Consider the following 23,988-nt stretch of genomic DNA (forward strand, 5'->3'; position numbering starts at 1 on the left):
GCTCATGGGAGAGACATTATGGCCGTGAATCATTTGTCAACTGATCAGACAGAAGGGGCGAGTGGGGGCTGAAAGCGGGGGAGTGGAGCTGGGGATTTGGAAGGGTAGATTTGGAGAAAATGAGTTGTTCTGGACATGCTGAATGTGTTCAGTTCGCAGTGTGTAGGGGCCGCTCGGCCAGGAATCTCCAGAAGGTGGCTGGTGATGAGGACTAGAGCCGAGGAGAGCCTGGGGCTGGACGTGTAGATCTGACGTGGAGTGGGACCTCGAGCTGACTAAATGGGATGGTGTAAAGGGAGAAGTCGGCAATTAGGACTATCCAGTTAGTGAACATGACTTGGGGGAAGAACCAGCAAAGGGGGCTGAAAAGCAGTTTAAGGTAGGAGAGCCAGAAAAACAGATCACAAGAGCTTAGATGATCAACAGTGTCAAAGGCTGCAGAGAGAGGACGGAGAAAAGGCAATTTTATTTCACAATGAAAAGATTGCTGGTAACTGGAGAGGCCAACCAACAGACTGCCTTTGCCAAAATTGTTCCCCTCTGCCTGGGACGCCCCGTGGACCCTCATCCTCCAGGAAGCCCTCCCTGATCATCCTTTTCCCCTTGGACTTCTGATAGCACTTTGCTCTGTATTTCTAATTCACTTATCATGGTAAAGTTGCGTATTCGATTCTGTCTTAGCTCCATGAGTACCGGGGCTGGGTTTTATCACAATTTAACTCTGTATTTCTTCTACTTCAGAAACTAATGGAAATCCTACGCTGCCTATCCATCATTTTTCCCATTATAGCTCTCCTCTTAGGCCAACCCCCTTGTATAATGTGTCGCAGGCCATACATGCTCATCATGGACCTCCACTGGCTCTTACAAGGTCGAGGTCAGGCTGAGGACTGGGATTCTCTATAGGGGGAAAAATCCATTTCAACTGGTCCAATCTTTCTCTCTTGGCTCCTGTTCATAACTCGGAAACAGAGAGAGCCACGGGACAAAGAGGGCAAAAGCGATCACCCAATGAGGCAAAAATGTAATAATGCCTTCGGCCACATCTTAACGCATTAGTTATTTATGAAAAACAACCAACCTTTTTTCTAGCCATCAGTCAAGATCTAATATGCAAAACTCACGGTTTGCACATTAGCCACAAAAAGGCAAGATTCTGTGGTTTTGGACTTAAAATGCTAAGTTTTATACAGGGATATGGAATCGTCTCCCTCCCTCCCTGACCTGCCTGGCACCACCACCCTAACCCTTCCATCTTCATGCACTGGGAATGAAAAAGCAAAATGGCGGATGGGTTCTGTCTTCTAGTCGTACAACCATGATTTTGCTTTTTAAACTATTGGCCCCCACGTCCATGCATGCATGGTCTTGTAGTTATCTTGCAAGGAATCAAAAGGCAATGGCATAGGTTGAAATAAGATCTTTTCAGCTGGCAGGACCACAAAGTTAACATGTTGGGGTATTCTGGGGGCACAAATTCTGCGGCCTTTAAATGTGGATGCTCACAACACTGTTTCCAAAACAAACCTCTCTCTTTACAGGCCCAAACCTGTCTGGTAGGCAAAGCTAACCAAGGCTCCGTCTCAAACACCCACACCCTGGCAGCCTTCCATTTCAGGAGGGGAGAATGGCCTCTGCCTGGCCCAGTTCTGCAGTTGGGGCTGGGCAGACACCAGACCACGTGGGCCATCGCTGCACGTGGCAGGTGGGGAAGGCAATTCTGAGTGCTGTGGCCCGAGCATGGCACTGGAGCCTCGATAGCTCAAGAGACTAGCCCAGAGCCCACTTTCTCATGATGGTGGCAGAGAGAGAAAGAGCTCAATGTAAAGGGGAATCAGGATATCCACACCCACCACAGATGGGGCATCCTGGGTGGTTCACTTAGGAAGGGACAGTGGACCTTCTGGTAATAACTTCATCTGACAACACAAAGTTTGTGGCCTGGAGATTGGCCAAATGGGGTGGGCCGTGACTTCTCGGTGAATGGGTCGGGTTCTCATTAGGTGAGCGACTGTGCCCACCTTTGGGAAGGAGCTGGTCCTGAAGGGCAATTGCTCCTTTAACTCACGACTGGTCCTCCCAGGCCCAAAGGAGGTCTGGGGATGCCAGAAGTGATCTAAAACGATGCCACGAGGAGGGGCAGGCAGCTCCATCTGCTCAGGGGTGCCAATGTTCAGAGCGGGGTACAAACAACCCAAGAAAAGAAGCTCTTTGTGAGAAGAGAAGGTGTGTCAACCCTGATGGAGAATCTTAAATTCTGGTTTCATTTCTGTAAAAAAGCATGAGGCTTGAGTACTTTCTTTTAATAGGGCGGGACAGGGACTTTTCAGAGCTATCATTTAGAACTGGCTCTCATCGAGAGCTCAGGGCTTCCCAGATGCAAGAGAACGGGCCTTTGGGGCCGGATCTGAGCAGTACCAAGAGCAGAGGCTCCAGAACTTTCCTGGTCTCGTCCACAGTTCACTGGACTCCCAGGAGGCAGCAACCTTGAGGTCTTTAGCTGTCCGGCTGGTGCCGAAGAGAAGTTGTTTTCTTTTTCTCCTCGGTCCCCACCAGCCATCTGCCCCTGGCACTGGCAGAACAAACAGCTGCCCACAAATGGCTGTCTCTGCCTGGGGAGGTGGAGTCCTGGCTTGGTGTGGGATGGCTTAGGACGTCGCGGCCACAAGGCCTGACCTAAGGAAGGCTCTGAAGGAACTTTAGGCAGTATCTTTACTCTGGGGGCTCAAAGGGCAGCCTCCTGGGCTGCTCAGGCCCTCCTCAGACCTCTGGAGACGCCACTTTGCTCAGAAGAGTTTCCAAACAACAACAGACAAAATAGAAGAAGACAGAAGCAAAGCACGTCCAGACACACGGCTCAGGCCTCAGGTCAGGGAAGAGCAGGACAAAACGGGTCAGTCTGAGCCCGCCTCGGGCTCCGAGCTCAGGCTGGTCGAGGCCCCGGAGAGTATTTCTTCTAAAGTGATCAGCGGCAGTTTTCTGAGGCCGCAGCGTGCACCCTCCCGCTGTTAAAGAGCGAGCCCACCTAGCCTGGCCCCTTCTATGAAAACATTGTCTTGTGCACCTCGCGCCCTCCCAAGGTTCCTGCCTACATGAGGCCGAGCACAAACGTTCAGAGGAGGAGGAGGAGGGGGCAAACAGCCAGCCACCTGCCTAGCCACACTGGGGGGAGGGGAGGGAGGACGGGGCAGGGTTAGGAGAGCTCAAAGCCGGTGTTCATGCTGATGGCGTAGCGGAGCTTCTCCCGAAGGATGCTCTTCTTGCTGTAGTTGGGCAGCTTGAGCAGGTTGAAGCACGTGGAGGAGGTGGGCAGGCGGCCCCCCGGCTCCTTCTTGCGTATGGTGAAGAAGCCCCTGAGCACACTGCCCAGCGTGTCTCCCGTGTCCTGTGGATACACACAAGAGCCAGCTCTGAGCCGTGCCGGCCTCCCTGCTAGCTGCGTGTGCGCACACGCAGCCCCAGCACCAGCTCCACTGAAAACCCCTTCCCTTGAGGTGCTCTCAGGCACAAGGGGGCTGCCTGGCCCGTCCGGCTCAACCCTCTTGTTTACTGTTGCTCCTCCTGGGCGGTTTGGGGTTTTACTTCTGCTGAAGCATCACACATTCTCCTTCAAACCCTCGGTCTGACCTTTGCTTTACCAGCTAATGAGAAGCCAAGGAAGAAGATGGCACCCAAGTGATGAGGGAACGGGGGCCGAGGGGGGAGTCGGGGAGAATGCGGTTCCACCTGTCGTGTGCTCACTGGCTGTGCGGCCCGAGGCACATGACTTAACCCTTCTGGGCCTCCGTTTCCCCCTCTGTAAGAGGAGGGCTCGGGCTCAGTGGCGGACGCTCCCAACATCTGCAAAGGCAGAGATGGGCCCCCCAAAGGTCAGACTCCACTTGTGTCCCTGCACCTTCCTGATGGCCGCGCTCCCATGTCACACCCTCACTTTCTGTCCCAGTAACAACCCTAACCCGGAAGGACAAGGGCCAGGCAAACAGGGTTAAGAATCTGGCCTAAGAGACACAGCCAGGAAATGGGCGAGGCCAGATCTGAACCACTCAGGCTGCGCCCCCTCCACACTCCCTGATCTCTCTGACGCCTCAGACAAATCAGCTCTTCGGGCGCTATCACGGACACCCCCACCACTGAGCAGAGATATGGGGGGTTTCACCGAGGTCAGAGTCTCTGGGCCAAAGTCCTCGGGTCACAGAAGGCAAACCCGGGCCGAGAAGCAAGGGGCTGGCCCAAGGCCGGAATGCCATTCTTGCTCTTCAGACCCCAAATTCAGGCCCTCACGATGAAGACCTGGCAGGGAGTTCCCTTTGGTAGATGATTGTTTAGACCAGACTATTGCTGTAAGGCAAGTCCCCAACCAAAGAGAACTCTGTAAGGCAGGGTGAGGGACAAAGAAATCCAGCAACTCCTTACCCACTGGCCTGCCCTATGGGGGGAGGGGGAGCCCCTCTGGCCAAGCCTGGAGCTTTCTAATCACCTGCCTCTCCCCTCCTCCCTGCCAACAGAGCCTTGAGCCCTGGAAACAGAGGGCGTAGCCCCCCCCTCCCCCAGCCAGCCCATCTAACACTGCTGGCACCCCAGAGGAACCCATCAGGCCCATCAAACTTTTTAAGAGAGACCCGGAAGTACCTGGTCATCAGACACCTCGACGCAGCGGATGGAGAAAGGAGGCTTGAGGTAGGCAAACCCTAAGAGTGGGGGCCGCGAACAGCTGGTCACAAACTGGAAGAAAGCAGACCGTTCAAAGGTGGGCTTGAGCCCTGGGTCCAAGTCGTGCGTAGCAAGTCTTTTCCAGAAATCAATGTTTACAAGAGGCCCAAGCACTTAACCAACCGGTGTTTGCTCCCTCACTGGCCATCAACAGCACATGCTGCAGTTCAGTACTGTTCATTCTGTCATTTCAGAATGGTTTAAAAATGACAAACCGACTCTTAAAATGGCTTTCCCCAGCCCCATTAATACGGAATCCCTGCGATGACACAGGCCCGTGGCAGTGAGATCCCTGGGTCACAGGTACCCTGATGTGGATGGCCGGGAAGACTACCGGGGGGACTGCTTGGGGCCAATCTAGGATTCCTCACTAGAGAGCAGTTTAACAATCCACACAAGAAAAACAAAATGGATAAAAACAATTTATGCACTTACTATGTGCTTAGACTATGGATTCCCTAGTCCATAAACCTAAGCTAGCTCCTAAAGAAGGACAATGCACCGGGCTTAGAAATGCAAGCTAGACTACTTAGAAAATTACCTGGCGCTTCTTACAGTTCCAAATTACTCCATGGGGCAAAAAGCTTTCTCATAAACACAAATGTGCTACTGGTAATGCTGAACTGTTATGAACTCTGGCCCGTCACAGTCTGGCAAACCAAAGACTCAGGTGAACCACAGGGTACTTGAGCCACACAGTAGGCACCAGTCAGCTCCAGGAGCCTGTTTCCAGCAACAACTTACAAGAAGTAGGAAAGGGAAGGCCATTAAATCACAGTATGATGGGGGGGAAAGTGGGCTGGCGTGGGCAATAGAGAGCCTGCCTGACTTTGTGCCGATAGCCTTGAAACACCAAACCATACACAGGAGAGATCCTTCCCCTTCTGTGTGGTGCAGGCCCCTTTTTGGGCCAGTCTGGCGAGGCTTTTGGAACCCATCTCAGAAGAAAATGTATTGTCTACCCTCAAAACGGAAGGAAATGCTAAAATTGCAGTTAGATGTTAATGAAGACAGACGTCATTTTTTCCCCATTCAAGTCCCAGACCCTGGGATAAGAGCTTCAGCAGTTGGGAGGAAAGGTTTTATCATTTTAAACCATAGCCACAGCTGCCTGTCTGCCTACTGGATAACCGCCCTTCTTTCTTTTCTTGGTTCAGGGTCCTAGGAGAGAATGAACAGAACCGTTGTGGCCAGGACACTGCGGGTTTGCGGGGAGGACAGATTTTTTTTTTTTAATAAAGAGCAGCAAAGCCCCTCAAAGTCACGCCCATTCCTTGGCCAGTAAGAGGTGACTTGGATGTCTAAAGTATCACCTCACTGGAGCTCTGAACTGTGTCCAAAGGGCTATAAAGCTGTGAACTGCTGCAGAGTAAAGGGAGCAGAATCGGGAGAACGCTGTACACAGTAACGGGGATCAGCCACGAAAACGTGGCTACTCTCAGCAATGCACTGACCTGGGACATCCTGAATGACTTATGGGGAACGCTACCCGCCTCCAGAGGAAGACCCGCTGGAGTCGGGTGGGTGTGGATCAAAGCAGAATGTCTTTCCCTTCAGTGTATTTTCAGTGCTATTTTGGCGTGTTGTAGGAGGGGCCTCTTGGTGAGCGTTCTGCATGATGATACACGCACGGCCAACATCAAATTGCTTACCGTCTCCGAGTGGGCAGAGGGAAGGGAGGGAGTCGGTTTGGACCGTATAATTTTGGAAAGCATTTGCTGAAGACAACCATGTACACGTAATTGGGAAAATAAAACATCTTTGAATCAAAAAATTACATTTGTGAAAGTATTATTTCACGTTAGGAGCATTTTAGGTTTCCAAAAGGCTCTCCACAGAACAATGCTGTCAGGGAGGTCAGATATGATTATTCTCAATCTACACAAGAGGAAACTGTGGCTGGGGGGGGGGGGGGGGGGTTAGGTGACTGTTTGATGAGTGGCAGAGCCAAGGCAGGAACTCAGCTTCTAAAGCTGCTCAAGGCTCTTTGCACTTCCCTAAAAGGAGGCCTTCCTCCATATATTTAGGGGACAGACAAGGTCAGTGGGGTTTTGTCCCTCAACAGACAGTGGAAGTGCTTCTAATACTCCTGAGGGTGGAGGGTCCTGGTGGTCCCCAGGATCCACTTCTGGGAACATCGCCCCTACAAATCTCCCAGAATCCCCAGGGCCCCACCTTCACTGGCTTGGCCCCAGGATTTTCACAAGGAAAGGGAAGCAATCAGCTGAGAAAAAGCTGCCATGTTGTTAGGTCACAGGACACTGTGGCCTCCACATATGTGGTACAGAAGGATGTCAGGGCCCCAGAACCCGTCAGTGTTTAAGAGGCTGATGTTTTAAGGCAGATGAATTTACCTTCAGAAACATAGCTCTTTCCTCTGGGGTAAAGTCATTGGCCAGAATGTCCCAGAGCCAAATGATGACTCGATGACTCCCGTGAAAACCACCATAGTATACTGTGTGTTTCCTGAAAAATAATTGTTTAGAAATTTAGTACAGAATGAATTTGCCTGTAGAATTAAGAGACACATAACCACGACACACATCCACCCACAGGCATAGTGAACTCTCATTGGCCAGCTCTAACACCTCTGCCCGGAGCTCTTGCCCTTTAAAGCCATGCTGCCTTTTTTTTTTAAACTCCTTACCTTCTATCTTAAAATCAATACTGTATATCAATTCCAAGGGCATGGCAAAGCAAGGCAATGGGGGCTAAGTGACATGCCCAGGGTCACACAGCTAGGAAGTGTCCGAGTTCAGATTTGAACCCAGGACCTGCCATCACCAGACCTGGGTCTCTATCCCCTGCCATACTGCTTTAATGTCTCCCCGAGTCCCCAAGGCTGAGGATGGAGGGCCTGCCCTGCTCCCAGCAGATGCCAACATACACCCTAGACCTGTGGCCTCACTGGCCATTCCTGGTCCCTGCCTCACTTTAAGTCTTCCAGGTCGATCTCCGCATTGTCACCAGAGATCAGGCGCTGCAGCTCAGGGGTGGAGAACATTCGAATCCATTCCCATTTGATAATAGAGCGGAATCCACTGATGAGAGAGGCTGTCTGACTTTTGATTTGCGTGTGCATCCGGAAATGGGCCATTAGATGAATGTAGCTGATTCTGTTCCAAAGGGGAAAACACACACAGACACTTCATGTGAACAAACCAGGCACATTTCTGTCTTAAGGGCTTAAGACAGTTTGTTCCCTGACTCAGAATCTCAGACCTGGAAGGGATGGCAGAGGCCGCCTCGTAAGCTATCCTGTAAAGACGATCAACTAAGAAACACTCGGCTATTCTGATGCGGACAATGATCCAAGGCAATTTCAAAGGACCCAGGAAGAGGGCTGCTCCCTGCCTCCAGACCTCTGAGCCCGGACTGAGGCAGACTTTTATTCTCTTTATTTTTATTGTTTTCTTTTGTAACCTGGCTAATATACAAATGTGTTTTGTGTGACATCACATGTATAAGCAATATCAATTCTAAGACAGAAGAGCAGCAAAGGCTAGGTAACAGGGTTGTGACTAGCCCAGGGATCACACAGCCAGAAAGTGTCTACGGTCACATTTGAACCCAGGACCTCTCAACCAAATCCAGGCCTGGTGTCTAATCCATTGTGCTACCCAGTTGTCCCTAAATTGCTTTTCTTTTTAAGGAGGGAGGTGGGGTAAGAAGGAGGGGGAGAATTGGGAACACAAAATTTGAGGAAATGGTTATTATGTTTTGCATGTAATTGGGAAATTTTTTACAAAGTAAAAATCATTACTATCCCACTCAGCATTCAAACTGTTCTGATGCACAAGGAATTCAAATAAAATGCAATTTCCTAAAGAAGTGAAATAAGCTGAGTCAAGTCTCCACTGCTAATTTCCTAAGTAAAACCTTTGTTCAGACTTAGAACTTCAGCCCAGCCACGGTCCTTCTATTACACTCAGAATTAATTAGCCAGCCTTGAAAATAGTACTTTAGCACCAGCAGCCCGTTTAGCCGCAGAGTCCGAGAAGCCGTCTGACCCCGCCAGGTCGTTGCTCCCAATATACCAATATAAGTGTGTGTCCCTCCCCAGAGAATGAGATGAATGGCTCCATCACCTCGGATGTCCTTCCCGGCTCCGACACCCCCTGTGCTAAGGCCCCTTCTAGCCCTGACCCTTGAAGTGCCAGACTCCAAGGATTAAGAAGTCACATGACCCTTCAACATGTGCCACAAGGAGCCCTGCCATTGCTAGTTGCCTACAAGTACTCTTCAGTCCAGGCTGATAAGTGTCCTCATCCTGAATGCTCCCCAAGACCCTGCCCCCAAAGGAAGTCCAGCACCCACAGCTGCCTCCTCTTACAGTCGAGATGCTGGCTGTGAAGTGCTTTGTTGACCCTCATCTGTTCTGCTCCTGTCAGCTCTTCTCATTATTCCATAATGACTGTCCAGAAGGGCGTTCTGACCTGGCACCCAAGGACTCGAGTCTCCTTTGTGAATCCTGGGCTCCCCTGTAGAATGAAGGTTTCTGAGGGGCCCCTCTGACCACCCAAGGCCCACCTGACTGACTGGCTCCTCAGATGGTGTCCTCTGCCGCTGTGCACCCTGGCACGCTATGTAGGCTGTGAAATGCAGCATAATCCCAGCTATGTGGGCCTCCCCCGCCTCCGTGTTTCCCCTCCACCATCCCTTTGGGGCCTCCTCTCTCCCCTTCATTAGTCCTGCCATTCTGTTGAGCCCCAAAGGGCCTGATGTCCTGACAGAATGCTCTCTGGTGGCTAAGTCTGAGATGGAAGGATTCCTCTTGATGCCAGGCTGCCCAGCCGAAAGCCCAGTGGGCCTACACAGGTGGGACCTCTGTGGGTCTGGCCCCAGCACCAAGGAGTCCCTGGCAATGATGGGCAGAGTGCAGCTGAGGCTGTCAGGCAGAGGCAGATGGAGAGAGGAGACAGCACTAACTGGAGATCAGAAGATCGGTGGGCACGAGGATGTTGGCAGAGCCGGTGCAGCAGGCCGGCCTGCTTTTCGAGACTCTGAAAGCTGACATTCATGACAGATTCCTAAAGCTGGTTATCTGTGAAAATAGCTATAGGGCTCCAAGCCTCATCTGGTTTTCTGTGTCTAAGTACCACTGTCTAAGGCATTGGGATTCATCACAGTGCCTTCCCTTTCAGAGGCCTGCCACGAGCTCTCTCCAGGGTGATCTGTCTCCTCTGAGGTGTCTCTTTGGGCCCACGCACCTGCATGGCCCAGAATCCATCTGTCTGTATCTAGAACTGTCATTAAGCTCCTTGGAATGCCACAGCCGGGCCACCTTTGACCTTAGAAGCACTAGTGCAAACAATAAATTGTCAATTCTTATTTTGCAAATCGAATTCACTACCATTTCTGCCTATGAACTGTAACCAGCAAATTCCATTATGGTCCTTATGGCCTCTTTCTACTTCCATTGATCTTAATAAATCCTCCACACAAGCCTGCAGAGCCAGAATGAAGTCTTTCCAAGTGGTGACCTGAAGAATCTAATTGTGATACTCACTTATTTTCATTTGTAACCGGAATTGTCTTCCCTCCAGGAACCAGTTCATGGCAAACAAGCTGATGAGGAAGAAGACTGCATTGTAATTACTGGACAGGCATTCTCCTGGAGATGGAGGGACCGGGTAAACTCCCGGAACAATTACAGAACGGGGGCAGACTGTTTAGAACAATGGGTCCCCCTGCAAAGCAGCACTGGAATGCCAATGGTCCCAGGCTGCCTCCGCCAGCCCAAAGGGGCCTTCCTCAGAGAGCCCAAGCCCTTCTGACTTGGCTTTGCTATTTAAGAACAGAAAGAGAGGGTCATGCTAAAGAAACACCTACTCCCCTGGGGGTACATCTGAAAAGGGCACAGAAGTGGGGGCAATTTTCCCTACAGATTTAGAAGACCGCATTTCCCATTTATGGGTCTGTTCATGAACCAGATCTGGTTTTTTGGAGATAGCACTTGGGTATGTGTGCATGTGTGTATGTCCGTGTGTGTCTAGGTGTATTGTGTGTGTGTGTGTGTGTGTGTGTGTGTGTGTGTGTGTGTGTGTGTGTGTGTGTGTGCGCCCATATCCACAGATCTATGCAGATTACAAGAGCTAGTGAGAAGAAAGCAAGTTGAGAAGCAGAAAATCTCCCAAAAGGCCACTGGGAAAGAGACCACCAAGCCTCTGTTTCGGAGTCTTCCCCTCTTGAAGTCCTATAATCCTCGGCTGGCAAGAGCCTAATCCTCACCATGGCAACCAACAGCCATGTCAGCCAGAGGAGAGGATTATGGCTTCAGCCAAGAATGATCCCTAATTGTGTTATCAGCAAAACCATGTCTGCAGAGGAAGCTTCTAGAGGGGGTCAGCACTGCAGAGGCTTGAGGAGAGAGCCCTCAGTTCACCAGGGGCCAGGAGAGAAGGCAGAGGGAGCTCCCCCAAACCCTCCAGCCTTGGCAGCCCTGTGCCGGGGGGTGGGGTAGGGGTGGGGGCCTGGGGACAGACTAAGAGGCCAGAGGAGAACAAAGCTGGAACAGCAAGCAGTGAGAGGGGGATGGGAACGGAGGCACACAAAGGACCCCACCTGGCCCATCACGTCTTCATCGTAGGACAGTGTCAAGCCCAGGTCACTGACATCTCCATCGTAGCGCTGTTGAAAGAGATGGGAAAGGCTTCAGGGTCAAGAAACTCAAGATCCAAGAACTATGGAGCCCATCTCCCTAACCCTCAGTGCTTTCCTTTGGGTGTGACATTCAGGGATGCACAAAGAGCTGTGTTTTCTAAGTACAAACCCCCCCTTTGGTCCTTGGAAGCAGGCCATGAGCTTTCATTAGTCCTCAGGCAGGGTTCTCAATAGGGCCCCTAACCCTAAGCCTGCAGCAGCCCCTAATATGGTCGTTTAATCAATTTAATGAAAAGAGGGGCTGAAGGGCAGCCCATCTTCACACCCATTAACAATGAGGTGCTGTAAAGGCCAAACATCTCCAAACAAGGGAGCCATTCCTGACCTCTACTTTGGGCACAATTTCCTCACTGCCTCCTCCCTGACACCCTCTTTCTACCTCAGTGGACAAATCCTCCTCCCACTGAGCCCCTTCCTTTGCTCGAGACAGCTGGGGTCACAAAGTGAGTCATCTACTTGCGGCAGCCCTAGCCCTGTAGCCAGTGTGCAGGAGGGGCCCTTGGCCTGCAGAGGCTAATTTAACAAGACAGTGGAGGGAGGGGAGGGGAAAGGACTGGTCTTATCACCCAATAATCATTTTGCTTCCTCCTTGGGCCTTCCCACCAGTCTATAAGCCCAATCAAGCGTCACTGACCCCAAGGGTTCAAACTGAACCAACCTTAATAGAAGTGAGGTTTTTATAGAACTCCGCATCCAGGGACGGCAGCTCATCCACCGAGCTGTAGAAGATGCTGTGATGGTGTCCAAGAAGCTGGCTTAGGAAGAAGGAAGCAAAAGGCACATCTACTACAATCCCCTGGAAATGAGAGAGAAGGGAACCTCAGACACTGCCCTTGGGCAGTTGATGGGATCCCCTCAGCATGAGCGGGCAGGACCCCAAACTTCCAGCACTGACAGCAGCCCCTTTGTGTCTTTGTATGCCATATCCGCCTCATGTCTCTGTCTTCCCACAAGTTCTCTTGGGTAGGTCGCCCTGCCTCCCCTATTTGCTGGGGGCCTCGAGATTCCCCTGACACTACATGGGTACTTGGATTCTTGACACATGACTGGCTGGCTTCCAATGCTAGTCAGCTATGGCCTTAGTAGCTTGCACACCTCATCGCTGCTGGGATGCCCTCTCTGGGATGGGCCATGGCCTGCTTGAAGGTGTCTTAATGCTCTGGGCGTCCGCTGCTCATTTTAATTCTTTGGAGATTGGGGCATCCCATCACTTGTAGCCATATGGCATCGGAAGGAGAGTGATGATGCCAAAAAGAAAACAGATACGGAACCCTCCTTCCAGGAACATAAGGCACCGGGGTTGCCAGCTACTCAGCAGGCTCTTGGGTCCTTGGACCTCACGAGAGCAATAGGGTGAAAGACAAAAGCACAACGTTCACCAGGGTGGGAGATGTAAGGTTTTAGAGGGGCTGGCACTGGCAAGTGATGAGAACACGCCAGTAGCATAAAACCAGATGATATGACCATCATGGGCTGAAGGAACTGGGGGGCACCACAATGGTTTTCTCCACGTTATTGGTGGAGGGGGAGCCCTTCCTGGTCCCCTCCACCTGCTTGTGGCCTGGCTCTCAAACTACCTTGTATTAGTTGTGTTTACACATGTGAATGTGACTGTAGGTGTGAGGGGACACAGGTTCACAATGTCTACTCCTCAACAGCAGGGATATTTTGTTCTTTGTGTATCCCCAGCCCTAGGCACAGTCCCTGGCACAGAGCAGGCACTTCATAAATGCAGGTGGACTGACTGTGCTCTAAGGAGAGCTCAGCCTTATGTTGGTTGGCCCCAAAGGGTGAAACCTGAAGCCCCAAATGGGAATTACAGGGAGGGAGGCAGATGTTGACCAAACATGAGGCCAATGTTGCTCATCATCAATGATGCCTCCAAGAGGAATGAGGGACCCCATGGATGGGCCTTGGACAGAGGACAGGGAGGGCCTCTTGCTAGAGATGCTGCAGAGACAAATGCTTCAGGGCTTGGACTAGATGACCTAAGGTTCTTTCCAACACTAACTGAATTCTCCCAGTCGATAACTGCAGGGAGAGAGGCTGACTCATTCCCCAACCCCCTTCCCTTGACCCAGATTCCCCTCACGCCACCCCACTCTTAGGGAAACATCAAACCAACATCCATTTGTCCTGCTGTTGATTCTCTTTTCTTGGTAAACATAACTGTTTCTCTTAGGTTTTTAATGAAGCGTGAAATGAACCTGCCTGTATCGGCTCAGGCCTTTGCCGCAGAGGTCAGCACAGCGCAGGCGCCCAGCTAGTCACCAGCCCCCAGGACAGGTCTCACTGCAGCTCCAAGACTCAGGGAGGAAGTGTGACCCACGGGGCCCAGTCTGTATAGTTCTTGAACATCTTAAGAAGTTGGCCCCCACCTCTACCCCACAGGGATAATGGGGGCCACAGGGGGTGCGATACTTAAAAGGACCAAGGCTATCTAGAGCCTGTTATTCCTACCAAGAATCCTGCTGGCTAAGTAGGAAGAAAGCTATTGAATCTGCCTCCTTCTGGCCTGGCCCCATGAGGGGCTCCTCCTTCCCCTGACTCTGGAGCCCAGGCAAGTCCCTCTTCCTATTTGCCTTCCTGGCCCACCTGCTGACTCCCACCCCCCAAATGGGCATGGATCCCAAAAAGAGAGGAAGAACAGAAGAGCTGGAGTGAAGCCTCTTGGGGCCCCGGCTCACAACCAGAGAGTACATTATGCCCCAAAGTACTAGGTAAATGAGGCCCCACTGGATATTCCTGTCAACCCATTGGGGTTGATGGTCTAAATAGGTGACTCCTCTGCTTCAAATGAGGAAACTGAGGTTTAGAGAAGGCCATCAATTGCCTGAAGTGGCCCAGGAAGTGATGGGATCCAGGACTTCGTAGCCCCAAGACTCCAAGTCCAAAGCTCACTCCCCTACATGCCAGGACCCCCCTCTCATGCCACTGCATTTGGGAGGGCTCTAGGTGACTGGGTCAGTCTCTGGATTTTCCATTGTTGGACCACACAATCTCAGAGCTCACAGCTCTTGTGTCCATCTACTCCACCCCCTCACATTTTTCAGAGGAAACCAAAGCCCAGAGAGGTAGTGACTTACCTCAGGGCACCCAGGTGGGAAGGGAAAGAGCTAGTATTCTTACCCCCTGCCCCCTCCGATCATGGCTCACCTCGTACACGGCCTTGCCCAGCATTTTCCCCACAAACTCAAAGAGCTGTAGGTAGTTCTCATGGATGTAGGATGTGGGCGATGGGTAGAGTCTCTCATCCCCACTGGTTGTCTACAAAGCACAAGGACAGCATGAGGTGAGTCAGGAGGCTGCCGCATGGCCTGGACCAGGCCCCCTCTATTCCCACCTCCCGAGCGGCTCCAGGCTGCCTGCAGCCCCTCAGCCTCCTTCTACAGTAGCGTACCTTGAAGAGATTCAGTGCTGGGTCAAACACCCTTTTGATGATCTCTTCCAAGAACTCCTTGAACACACCATCCTGGTCGATGCCAGCCTCGTCTACCCCCAAGTCGTTGACAAACTTCACTCGGATCACACCCTTCATGGCATTCTGGGAGAGCTGTCGGAGCTGTTCGTAGCCATCCTGTCCAGAACAGAAGAACAGCCTGTTAGCAATGCTGGGCTTCCTGAGGCCTTCAGATTCACCTCTGGGGACTTCCTCCCACATGCTGCTGCCCCCAAGGCTGATGGCCAAATTCCCTAAGAATGTCCTGATGACTGTACAAAAAAAATCAAGCCATTCTCCAACTGATAAATGGGTAAGGGACAAGAATAGGCGATTTTCAGTCAAAGAAATCAAAACTATTAATAAGCACATGAAGAAGTGTTCTAAATCTCTTATAATCAGAGAGATGCAAATCAAAACATCTCTGAGGTATCACCTCACACCTAGCAGATTGGCTAACATGACAGCTATGGAAAGTAATGAATGCTGGAGGGGATGTGGCAAAGTAGGGACATTAATGCACTGTTGGTGAAGTTGTGAGTTAATCCAACCATTCTGGAGGGCAATTTGGAACTATGCCCAAAGGGTGATAAAGGACTGTCTGCCCTTTGATCCAGCCATAGCCCTGCTGGGTTTAAACCCCAAAGAGAGCATAAGGAAAATTCAGAGCTGCGCTCTTTGTGGTAGCAAAAATTTGGAAAACGAGGGAGTGTTCATTGATAGGGGAATGGCTGAACAATTGTGGTATCTGCTGGTGATGGAATACTCTTGTGCTGTAAGGAATGATGAACTGGAGGGATTCCATGGGAACTGGGAAGGCCTCCATGAACTGATGTGAAGCAAAATGAGCAGGACCAGGAGAACGCTGTACACAGAGACTGAACCCAGGTCCTCCCAACTCCAGGCCTGATGCTCATCTAGCTGCCCCTGCCCTGCAGCCCTTTGTACTGCTCTGTTACTGACCTGGCATGTTGTGCCCTATAGTCACACGTGTGTTCCTTCTAGCCTAGGAGCACCTGGAGGCCAGGGACCGTGTCCTGTCCTCCTCCCTTTCCCACACAGGGACTCACCCAAAGTTGATGCTCAGTAAATATTTGTTGACTGTGAGTCAGGTGCAGAACAGAAAAAGGGGTCACCCCTAAGGGTAACACCCCACCGCCCCCATCACATGCCTGAATTCACCGTTCTTGGGGATGACTATGATTGGGTCTAAGGTTACTTTGTGAGATGATGCCGCACCCATGAGCTCTTTCCTTGGGGTCATCATTGTGTTTTCCTTATATCTCAGGGGTACTAGCAGTAGGACTATTGGGAAAGTCACTTAATCTTTTTCTGCCTCACTTTCCTCGTCTATAACATGGGGCTGATAATAGCAACTACTGCCCAAAGTTGTGAGACCAAACGAGATACAGGCAAAGTACTCTGTAAGCCTTAAAGTGCTATATGAAAGAAAGGAAGGAAAGAGACAGTTTTGAGTCTCTGGGGCGGAAGAAAAGTTCTTGGGACCCTTGCATTCCAGCTCTAAGTGCTACTGTCTGTGCCTGGGGAGTAGGCCTCTGGCCAGGCAGTCTCTGCAGAGGTGGCACTGTGCCACACTGTTGGAATGACCTCATATTGGCCCCAGGGTCGACAGAGGGGATAGAAAGTGCTTACCTCGACTTAGGTCAAGGAGCCCTGGTTTCTAATTCTGCCCATGAAACTAACTGGCTGCATGTCCATGGGCAAGCCATCTTGCCTCCCAGCCCCAGGAGCCCTGGAATCCTGCGGGTTCAGGCGGCAAAGTAGCCTTAAGGTGCAAATGAAGTACAGGAAAAACTTGGGTACAGTTAGGTGGAGGAGGGCAATCTAGGTAGAAGGTACATTCAGCAAAGGCCAAGAGGTGGGAAACCACGAGGCATCAGAAAGAGCAGGAAGAGATGAGGCTACAAAAGGGGGCCGGCCATGTGGGACATTAACATGGAAGGAACTTTGCCATAAGAGAGCCTCAGGGGCTCCCAGGAACCACTGCTGAAACAGCTTACCCAATGAGTCCACCAAGGAGCCAAGCTCTAGGTAAATGAAAAGCAGTAATGGCCCTGGAGGCCAGGCCTGGAGATGGGACTCCCTGTGCTGAGCTCAGGGGACCGCCACAGCCCAAAAGAGGACACCCTTCCCAGTGTGAACAGCCGGCATACTTCTTACCAAGTCTCAAAGCCTGGCAGCTCAAAGAGAGACAAGAGAACAGATGCAAGGAGCCGAGCAGAGCACTAGGAAAGGGAACCTGGGAAACCATTCTGTGTGGCTCATTCGTTAACATCTGAAGACCAACATGATTCTCTCACGCTCGACACTGGGACCCCGTTAGAGCTTTTCTTGGCAAAGATCCTGAAGCAGTTTGCCATTTCCTTCTCCAGCTCATTTGACAGATGAAGAAACTGAGGCAAATGGTCACACACCTACTACAGGTCTAAGGCTGGATTTGATCCCAGGTTTTTATCCACTAAACTACTTAGTTTCCCCGACCAATATGATTCTCCAAACAATGAGCAAGGCGTTGGGCAGCAGCTACCAAAAAGCCTACCCAGCATCCAACAGGCCTAACACCACCTTTGTGATGGCCCCAAAGTTCTAATAAGGCAGGAACCAGGACTGAGGACCCAGATGGGTACCTGTGAATGGCCGTCTGCTCTGCAGGCTCAAGGCAAGCACGTCCGTTATCGAGGCAGCGCTAGGTCACCACTCACCTCTAGCATGCGGGACCTTCGGATGGTAATGTGCGTCACATGAGGGGAAGCAGAACTGGTTTCCACAAGCCCAAGTTTCTCCTTCTCCTTCATCACCATGTTCCGGAAGAGAAGCACTCTCTGCAACCAGCAAAGACAGGCCCAGAGTCATCCACACGGAGAGCCTGAAGGCTTTCTAAACCCCGGGGAAAACCACTGCAGGACACACTGGAGATGAGGGTGCTCCTGGCTGGTTGTGGCAAATCCAGCATGGTAAATGATGTGAGTGTGTGGGCGAGGGGGTTGTGGGGCCTGTGGATCTTTCACCAACGGTCCAGGGAAGAGAAACTCAAAAAGAAAGGATGAGAGGGCAGCAGGGCTGGAGACAGGAGATCCTGGATTCATATCTGGCCTCGGACACTTCCTAGGTGTGAGACCCTGGGCAAGTCACTTAACTTCCATGGCCTAGCCCTCTTCTGCTTGGAACCAATACACAATACTGATGTTAAGCCGGAAGGGCTTAAAAAATAAATAAATACTTGAGTCTTTGAGTCAGAGGCGAAGCCTGACTTGAACTGAGCCAGGAACGCCCCATTCATGTCCAGTCAGACAGACCTTTGTTGCCTCAAAGCAGAGCCAGGGTGAGAGCTGGCCCAGACAGGCCCATTTCATTACAGTCCTTGCCACATTCCGCTCCCATTTCTGGGCCACATTTCCTTCCATCTAAGCCTTTCTGCACTTCTCCATCTATTTGATAAATATTAGCCCTTGTCCATAGGGAATCCATCTGTGGTGGTGCTTAGCCATCGGGGATTTTGAGACTTGCCATTTTGCTTGCCAAATAATTCATTTTAGAGTTTGGTTCCAGATCACTATTGGGGATATTAGTTTCTGGTTTCCTGGCTGTGACTTTGCCATGTTATTCACCGAGCAGCTAGTAAGGCCCAGCTTGGGTCTCTGGAATCCTCTGATGCCTTCCCCCAGGCCTGCCCTTATTCCAACAATCCGCCCTTCTCCCGAGGGCAGCTTCAACCTCTCCCTTTCTACTGGCTTCTGCCTCTTTTCATCGGCTTATCCATAAATGCGCCATACTGTCTCTCTGGGGGCACTTGGCTTTGGAGCCCCAGCACAGGGCTGACCCTACAGTGTGTGCGCCTTGGTAAACAGTCACTGGACTGCGATGACTTCCACCATTCCCAGACTCTAGGGCCCTATTTGCCCAAGCACTCCCCTAGGCTCAGGACACAGATAAAATGGGAGAGGGCTTTGTTTGGCTCACTTATAAATGGGGAAAGGAGACAACATGTTCCCAGCCAAATGCAGACAGTCCATATTCACGGTAAATAAAAAGGGCCCAGGAGCTGAGAGGGCGGGGAAGGGAGAGTGCTAATAATAAGCTCAGCAAAGACCTCTGGGGCAGGTGTGACAGGAGGAGGGAGGGCATTCCAAGGCCAGGAGGCAGGATTTAGAAGGTCCTATTGTAGGGAATAACCAGATTAGCTAAGAGGCAGGAATAGGAAATCAAGTCTGGGAGGAGAGGCTGTAGTCAGATTCAAGGGTCTTTTTTTTTTTTAACTTTTACTTTCTGTCTCAGTAACAACTCTAAGACAGAAAGGCAAGGCCTAAGCAAATAGGGTTAAGTGACTTGTCCACAGAGTCACATAGCTAGGAAGTATTTAATGCCACATTTGAACCCGGGTCCTCCAACTCCAGGCCTGGCTCTCTATGCACTATACTGCCTAGCTGCCCTCACACTCAAAGCATCTTAAGAAAACATCTCTGAAGTTGGATGCAGCACTAGTTGCTCTCAAACCCAGTTAACAATAAGCTATAAATGAAAATCATTCTCAAAACTGATCCAGGAAAACTTGAGGCAGAAACCAATGAGGCCGGGGCCACCTAGCCCAGAGCCCAGCTTATAGTAAGTGCTTACGGTATGCCTGGATCCTTGGCTTGGTGGTAAATCTTGTTTTCATGAACAGAAGGCCAGTTAAGAGTCCAGAGTATCATGGCTGCCCACTACGTCCCAGACCCTGTCCTAAGTTCTACTATGCCAGGTACAACATCCAGGTGGGCAGAAACACTGAATCTCCTTCCCGCCATCCCCCAAAACTCAAGTCTGCATAGGTCAGCGCCTCCCTGTGCCCTCCCTGGCCCCCAGCCCTGAAAGCCCTGCCGCTCTCTCCCAAAGCAGAGACAGTCCACCACTCTTAGAATGCCCTTCTCAGAAGGCTGAAGGATCCTCGTCATGCCTGACGCAGAAATAATCAGGAAGATTTTCCAACAGAAATGCTGGTGCCTGTCTAGACTGAGTCTTGGGAAGGCTACTCACGTTCTTGTGGGGAATGACGTGAGGGATGAACTGCAGGAGCAGATGGGCACGCTTCCTGTCTTTCTCCAGCTCCTGGAAAAGCACACTGAGTTTGAGATCCCTTGCAAAAAAAGAAAATAAACAAATGAGATGGGAAAAATCACTTTTTCAAATGAACACGACAGGGGGCATTCTACCAAACAGAATATCCAAGCCCACCAGTTTGGGGAACGAGATTCGCTCCTCTACGGCTGATTATCTGGGCACCTTCTACCACTTTGTGACCTTCGCCACCTTCTGATGGGGTTGGAAGGGTAAACTATTATTCTCCCCAAGTGAAAGGGGCAGAAACTGAACGGATACAGCAGTCTGAGGCTTCAGGTAGATTCTATAACAGAAAACCAGATGGCTCTATAGGCAACAGGCCCCAGGAGGCAGAAGTCACAGAGAGTTCAACTGGAGACCTGGAAGCATTTCCTAGCAGTGCAGTTGTCCAAGGAAGGGGCAGCCTGTCTGGGAAGCCCTGGTGTCCCCTTGGCTAGGGAACCTCAAGCAAAGGCCAGATGGCAGGCACTTGTTGAGGATGGAACGACAGTGATGGGCTCCGAGGCCCTTTCCAACTTGGACATTTTGAGAGGCACATGTCAACTGAATGGAACCAGCCACTCCACTTGACCATCCAGATCATCCAAAAGCAACTTTTATCTAGGATTCGGGCAGGATCTTTTTTTAAAATCTGTTTTCCCTAACAGTATATCTGAGGAGGAAGCCTCGACCCTCAGGCTGGGAAGGGAACCCAGAGATCATCTAATCCCATCTCCTTTATACGTGCTCTTTAGGATATCAGACCAGCTGTATTCTGGGAAAGTGATTCGAATGCCCAGGATGTCTCAGTCCTATATGAGCATTACAGAATCAGCGTCTCAAGTAGAACTGAGTCTGAGAGAAAGTTGATGACTTCCTCATTACTGTGCAGTTCCTTGGATGCAGAATCAGGATTAGAAGCTGGGTCTTCTGCCTCATGCCCAGGGTTTCCTCCCCTCTATCTGGGATCCTTGACTTGGGATCCCTGAACTTGGATAGAAAAAAAAAAGTGCCACTTTATTTCACTATAATTGGCTTCCATTGTTGCTCTTGGTAGCTGGTTTTATGCATTTAAATCTGATTTTGAGCAGGCGTCCACAGGTTTTACCAGACTCCAGCCCACCCAAGGGTCTAGGACACCAAAAAGGCAAGGAATGCTGCCTAAGCCACTGCTGCCTTCATTCTCTTAATATAAGTGACAGAAGCAGCCTTTGCCCCACCAACATGCTCCAGGAGAGCCACACGTTTCTCTGGGGACAGGGCTCTTTCTCCTTTGATTTGGGCTAAGGGTCAGCACAAGGTGGGGCCTGACCTGGTGCTGGCCACCACAAATGGGGGGCAGTGCTCTGCCTCCCCCCATCACTCACTTCCGCAGCCAGTGATCCTCGGGGGCAAAGCGTCGACGGCAGTCTCTTTCATACAACACCATCAGCCACCCATGGACCGAAAAGAACAACTCCAGGGTCTCCGGCTTGGCATTGTCTGCAGGGCAAAGGGGACAGTCTCATGGTCCACGTCCGCTCCCTTCTTCCCCATGATTGATGCTTGAGGGAGACAATCCAAAGACGTAGGGCGGGATTGTCCCCGGGGTCTGGGGGTGTGCTCAGGGCAGGAAAGACAGACAACAATGAAGACTTGCCTGGCATTTTGGGAGGCTTACTAAGCATTTCCCCTAAAATATTCCTGTGAGGTAGAAAGGGCAAGGAGGATCGCTGGCATTTTACAAACAGATAGACTGAGGCTCAGAAAAGTTGAAGGGTTTGACCAAGGCATGGTGTAAGTGGAAAAATGCTGGTCTTGGGGTCAAGAGAGCCCACCTTGGACACTTGCTGGCTGTGGTACCAAGGGCAGACTTTTCAAGACAGTGAGCCTCAGTTTCCCATCTGTAAAATGGGCATAACAATACTTGTAGGTAATGACCTCATAGAATTGTTCTGAGGCTTCAATGACATAAAGCTGGAAAGTGTTTCTAAAAATCTTAAAGAGCTCCACAGATAAAGCTGTTTTTGTTCCATGTCTGAGGGAACCAAGGCTGGAAGCTGGACCTTGTGCAGAGCTCTAAGGTCCCCCCTCCTGATGTAGACCTGTGAGCCAAGGGCTCAGCCACTCACTGACCCAAATGGCCAAGCACTTCTGGACCGGATTGTTTTTGTCTGATTCTAACATGTGCTGTGCCTAGGCACCAGCTTTAGACACAAGTTCTGGGTTATCAGCTCTTAGTCCAAAGCAAAACTTGCTTTTGTTTATAACCCTCGACACAATAAGGTAGAGAAAAGTGAAAATGGAGTGTCCAGGTTGGCCAGCGCCTCCTACCCAGCACCTCACATGCACTCATGAGAGCCCTGGGAAGAGCCAGGATTGGAATCCAGACCAGGCCACCTCCACACCTAAAGTCCTTTCCACTACGTGGCCCTATCAATGTCGGCCAACCAAGAGTGCTCTTAAGCCACATTCCTCACTTAAGTAGAGTGAACTCCTGAAGGCAAATGGAAGTTTTCTAATGGTCTAAAAAAAGGCCAGAGGTTTTCCAATAAGCCAGACAAGGATGAGCTGCCTCTCATTCCTATTACCCAGACAATCTCATGAGGTTAGCAATAACCCTCTGAGAGGTAGGAGCCAAAGGGAGGAGAGCCCTGGACGTAGAGTCCGAAGACCTAAGGGTGAATCTCACCTCAGACATAGACCAGACTGCCTAGACCCTGGGCCCATCAAGTTCCTTACCATCCCAGAGCCTCAGCCTCTGTTTCAGTAAGGTGGAGATACTGAGATTTGCCCTGGTTGGTTGATGGCTGTCCTACGTGTCTGACGGTGGCTGCTTAGACCAATGAGAGCTCAGAAGGCTCTCCCAGAGGTTGGGCACAAATAGCCCGTATGCTCTACTTATCCCTCAAAGGGTGGTTAAGTCTTTTGTAATCCTTGAAGTACTATAAACACATGATTTTACAGAGGAAGAAACTGAGGCCTTGGACAGGAGGAAAGACGTGCCCATGAACACCCATGTGGTCAGAACTGGGACACGAGGCTTGCTTCCTTCCTTGCTCTGGAGTGTTCCTTCTCCCACATCATGAAAGACGTCCCTGTTCAGCTTTGGCAAGGACCCCAGGTTTCTGGGGATGCCTATGGCCTTAGATGAATAAGAGATCATTTTCCTCCTTACCCAGAAGTCCATCCCAGATCATTTTGAAGATGAAGGTGTTCAGGAAAGAGGAGATCGTGACCAGCTCTTCTAACTTGAAGGAGATTTGTTCTTCATATACTTCAATGTCATCGAGAATTCTAAATGAAAAAGGAAAGGACTTATGCACGTTGGCCATGGAGAGAACCATTGGAAGACAGGAATAAGGAGTCTCCCTTTTGACAGGACAAAAGAGGAAAAAGAAAAGGCTCACGGAATCACAGGATTGAAGTGAAGGTTCAAATGTCAGTGACCACCCAGCCCAACACAGACCTGAAAAAAGGCCTATAACAACCTGCTTCCAAGAAGGGTGGGTCAATACAGCTTTCCTGAGGGGTGGGCCTCTGTATCCAGTATCCAGCAGGTACTTAATAAATGTTAATTCCCTACTGGCCAGCTCTCATCGTAAAGGTTTTTCTGACATTAAATCTGTCTGTCAAGCCCCTACCAACAACTCCTAGTTCTTCCCCGTGAGGCACCACATGGCCACCTTCAAGTATTGTATCCCCCAAGTCTTCTCTTCTCCAGCTCAGCATCCCAAGAAGCCTCGACAAATCCTCACAGGGAATGAACTGAAGGCCCCTTTCCATTCTAGCTGCCCTCCTACGGATCGATGTCCCCTGATTGTCAAGTCCTGCCTAAAGAGTATTATTACTCAGAACTTGGCATACTCTGAATGTGGTCTGATGAGGCAAGAATGCAGAGGGTCTATCCCTTCCTTAATGCCCGAAGTGATCCAGTTCTTAAAGTTGCTAACTTTGGGGAAGGGGAATTTAGGGGGGAGAGAGTGAAGGCTACCATAATCCACTGCTGACTCAGGTTAAACTTGTAGTCCTCAAAAATCCCACATCTTTTTAGGAACCACTAACCATATCTTCCCCATTTTGTACTTGTGAAGTTCAAT

The 23,988-nt window shown here is 50.7% G+C and overlaps 1 protein-coding gene across 7 annotated transcripts in view; it reads right to left on the reverse strand.

Annotated features, from left to right (window-relative positions):
• Positions 1-447: 447 nt before the first annotated feature.
• UBE3B (ubiquitin protein ligase E3B) overlaps positions 448-23,988 on the reverse strand; it is a 56,595-nt gene continuing 33,054 nt past the window's right edge. For all 7 annotated transcript variants that reach the window (XM_001378470.4, XM_007490426.3, XM_056821598.1 and 4 more), the window contains 13 exons: positions 23,067-23,185; positions 21,277-21,391; positions 19,847-19,946; positions 17,536-17,655; positions 14,774-14,950; positions 14,530-14,640; positions 12,032-12,169; positions 11,275-11,340; positions 10,220-10,278; positions 7,644-7,826; positions 7,065-7,176; positions 4,630-4,722; positions 448-3,385 (listed from right to left, as the gene is read on the reverse strand). In XM_001378470.4, coding sequence (XP_001378507.1) covers positions 3,194-3,385; positions 4,630-4,722; positions 7,065-7,176; positions 7,644-7,826; positions 10,220-10,278; positions 11,275-11,340; positions 12,032-12,169; positions 14,530-14,640; positions 14,774-14,950; positions 17,536-17,655; positions 19,847-19,946; positions 21,277-21,391; positions 23,067-23,185 — 1,585 coding nt within the window. In that variant the 3' untranslated portion in view covers positions 448-3,193. The remainder of the gene's footprint in view (positions 3,386-4,629; positions 4,723-7,064; positions 7,177-7,643; positions 7,827-10,219; positions 10,279-11,274; positions 11,341-12,031; positions 12,170-14,529; positions 14,641-14,773; positions 14,951-17,535; positions 17,656-19,846; positions 19,947-21,276; positions 21,392-23,066; positions 23,186-23,988) is intronic.

The sequence above is a fragment of the Monodelphis domestica genome, chromosome 3 (genome assembly GCF_027887165.1).
Source record: "Monodelphis domestica isolate mMonDom1 chromosome 3, mMonDom1.pri, whole genome shotgun sequence".
Lineage (NCBI taxonomy): Eukaryota > Metazoa > Chordata > Mammalia > Didelphimorphia > Didelphidae > Monodelphis > Monodelphis domestica.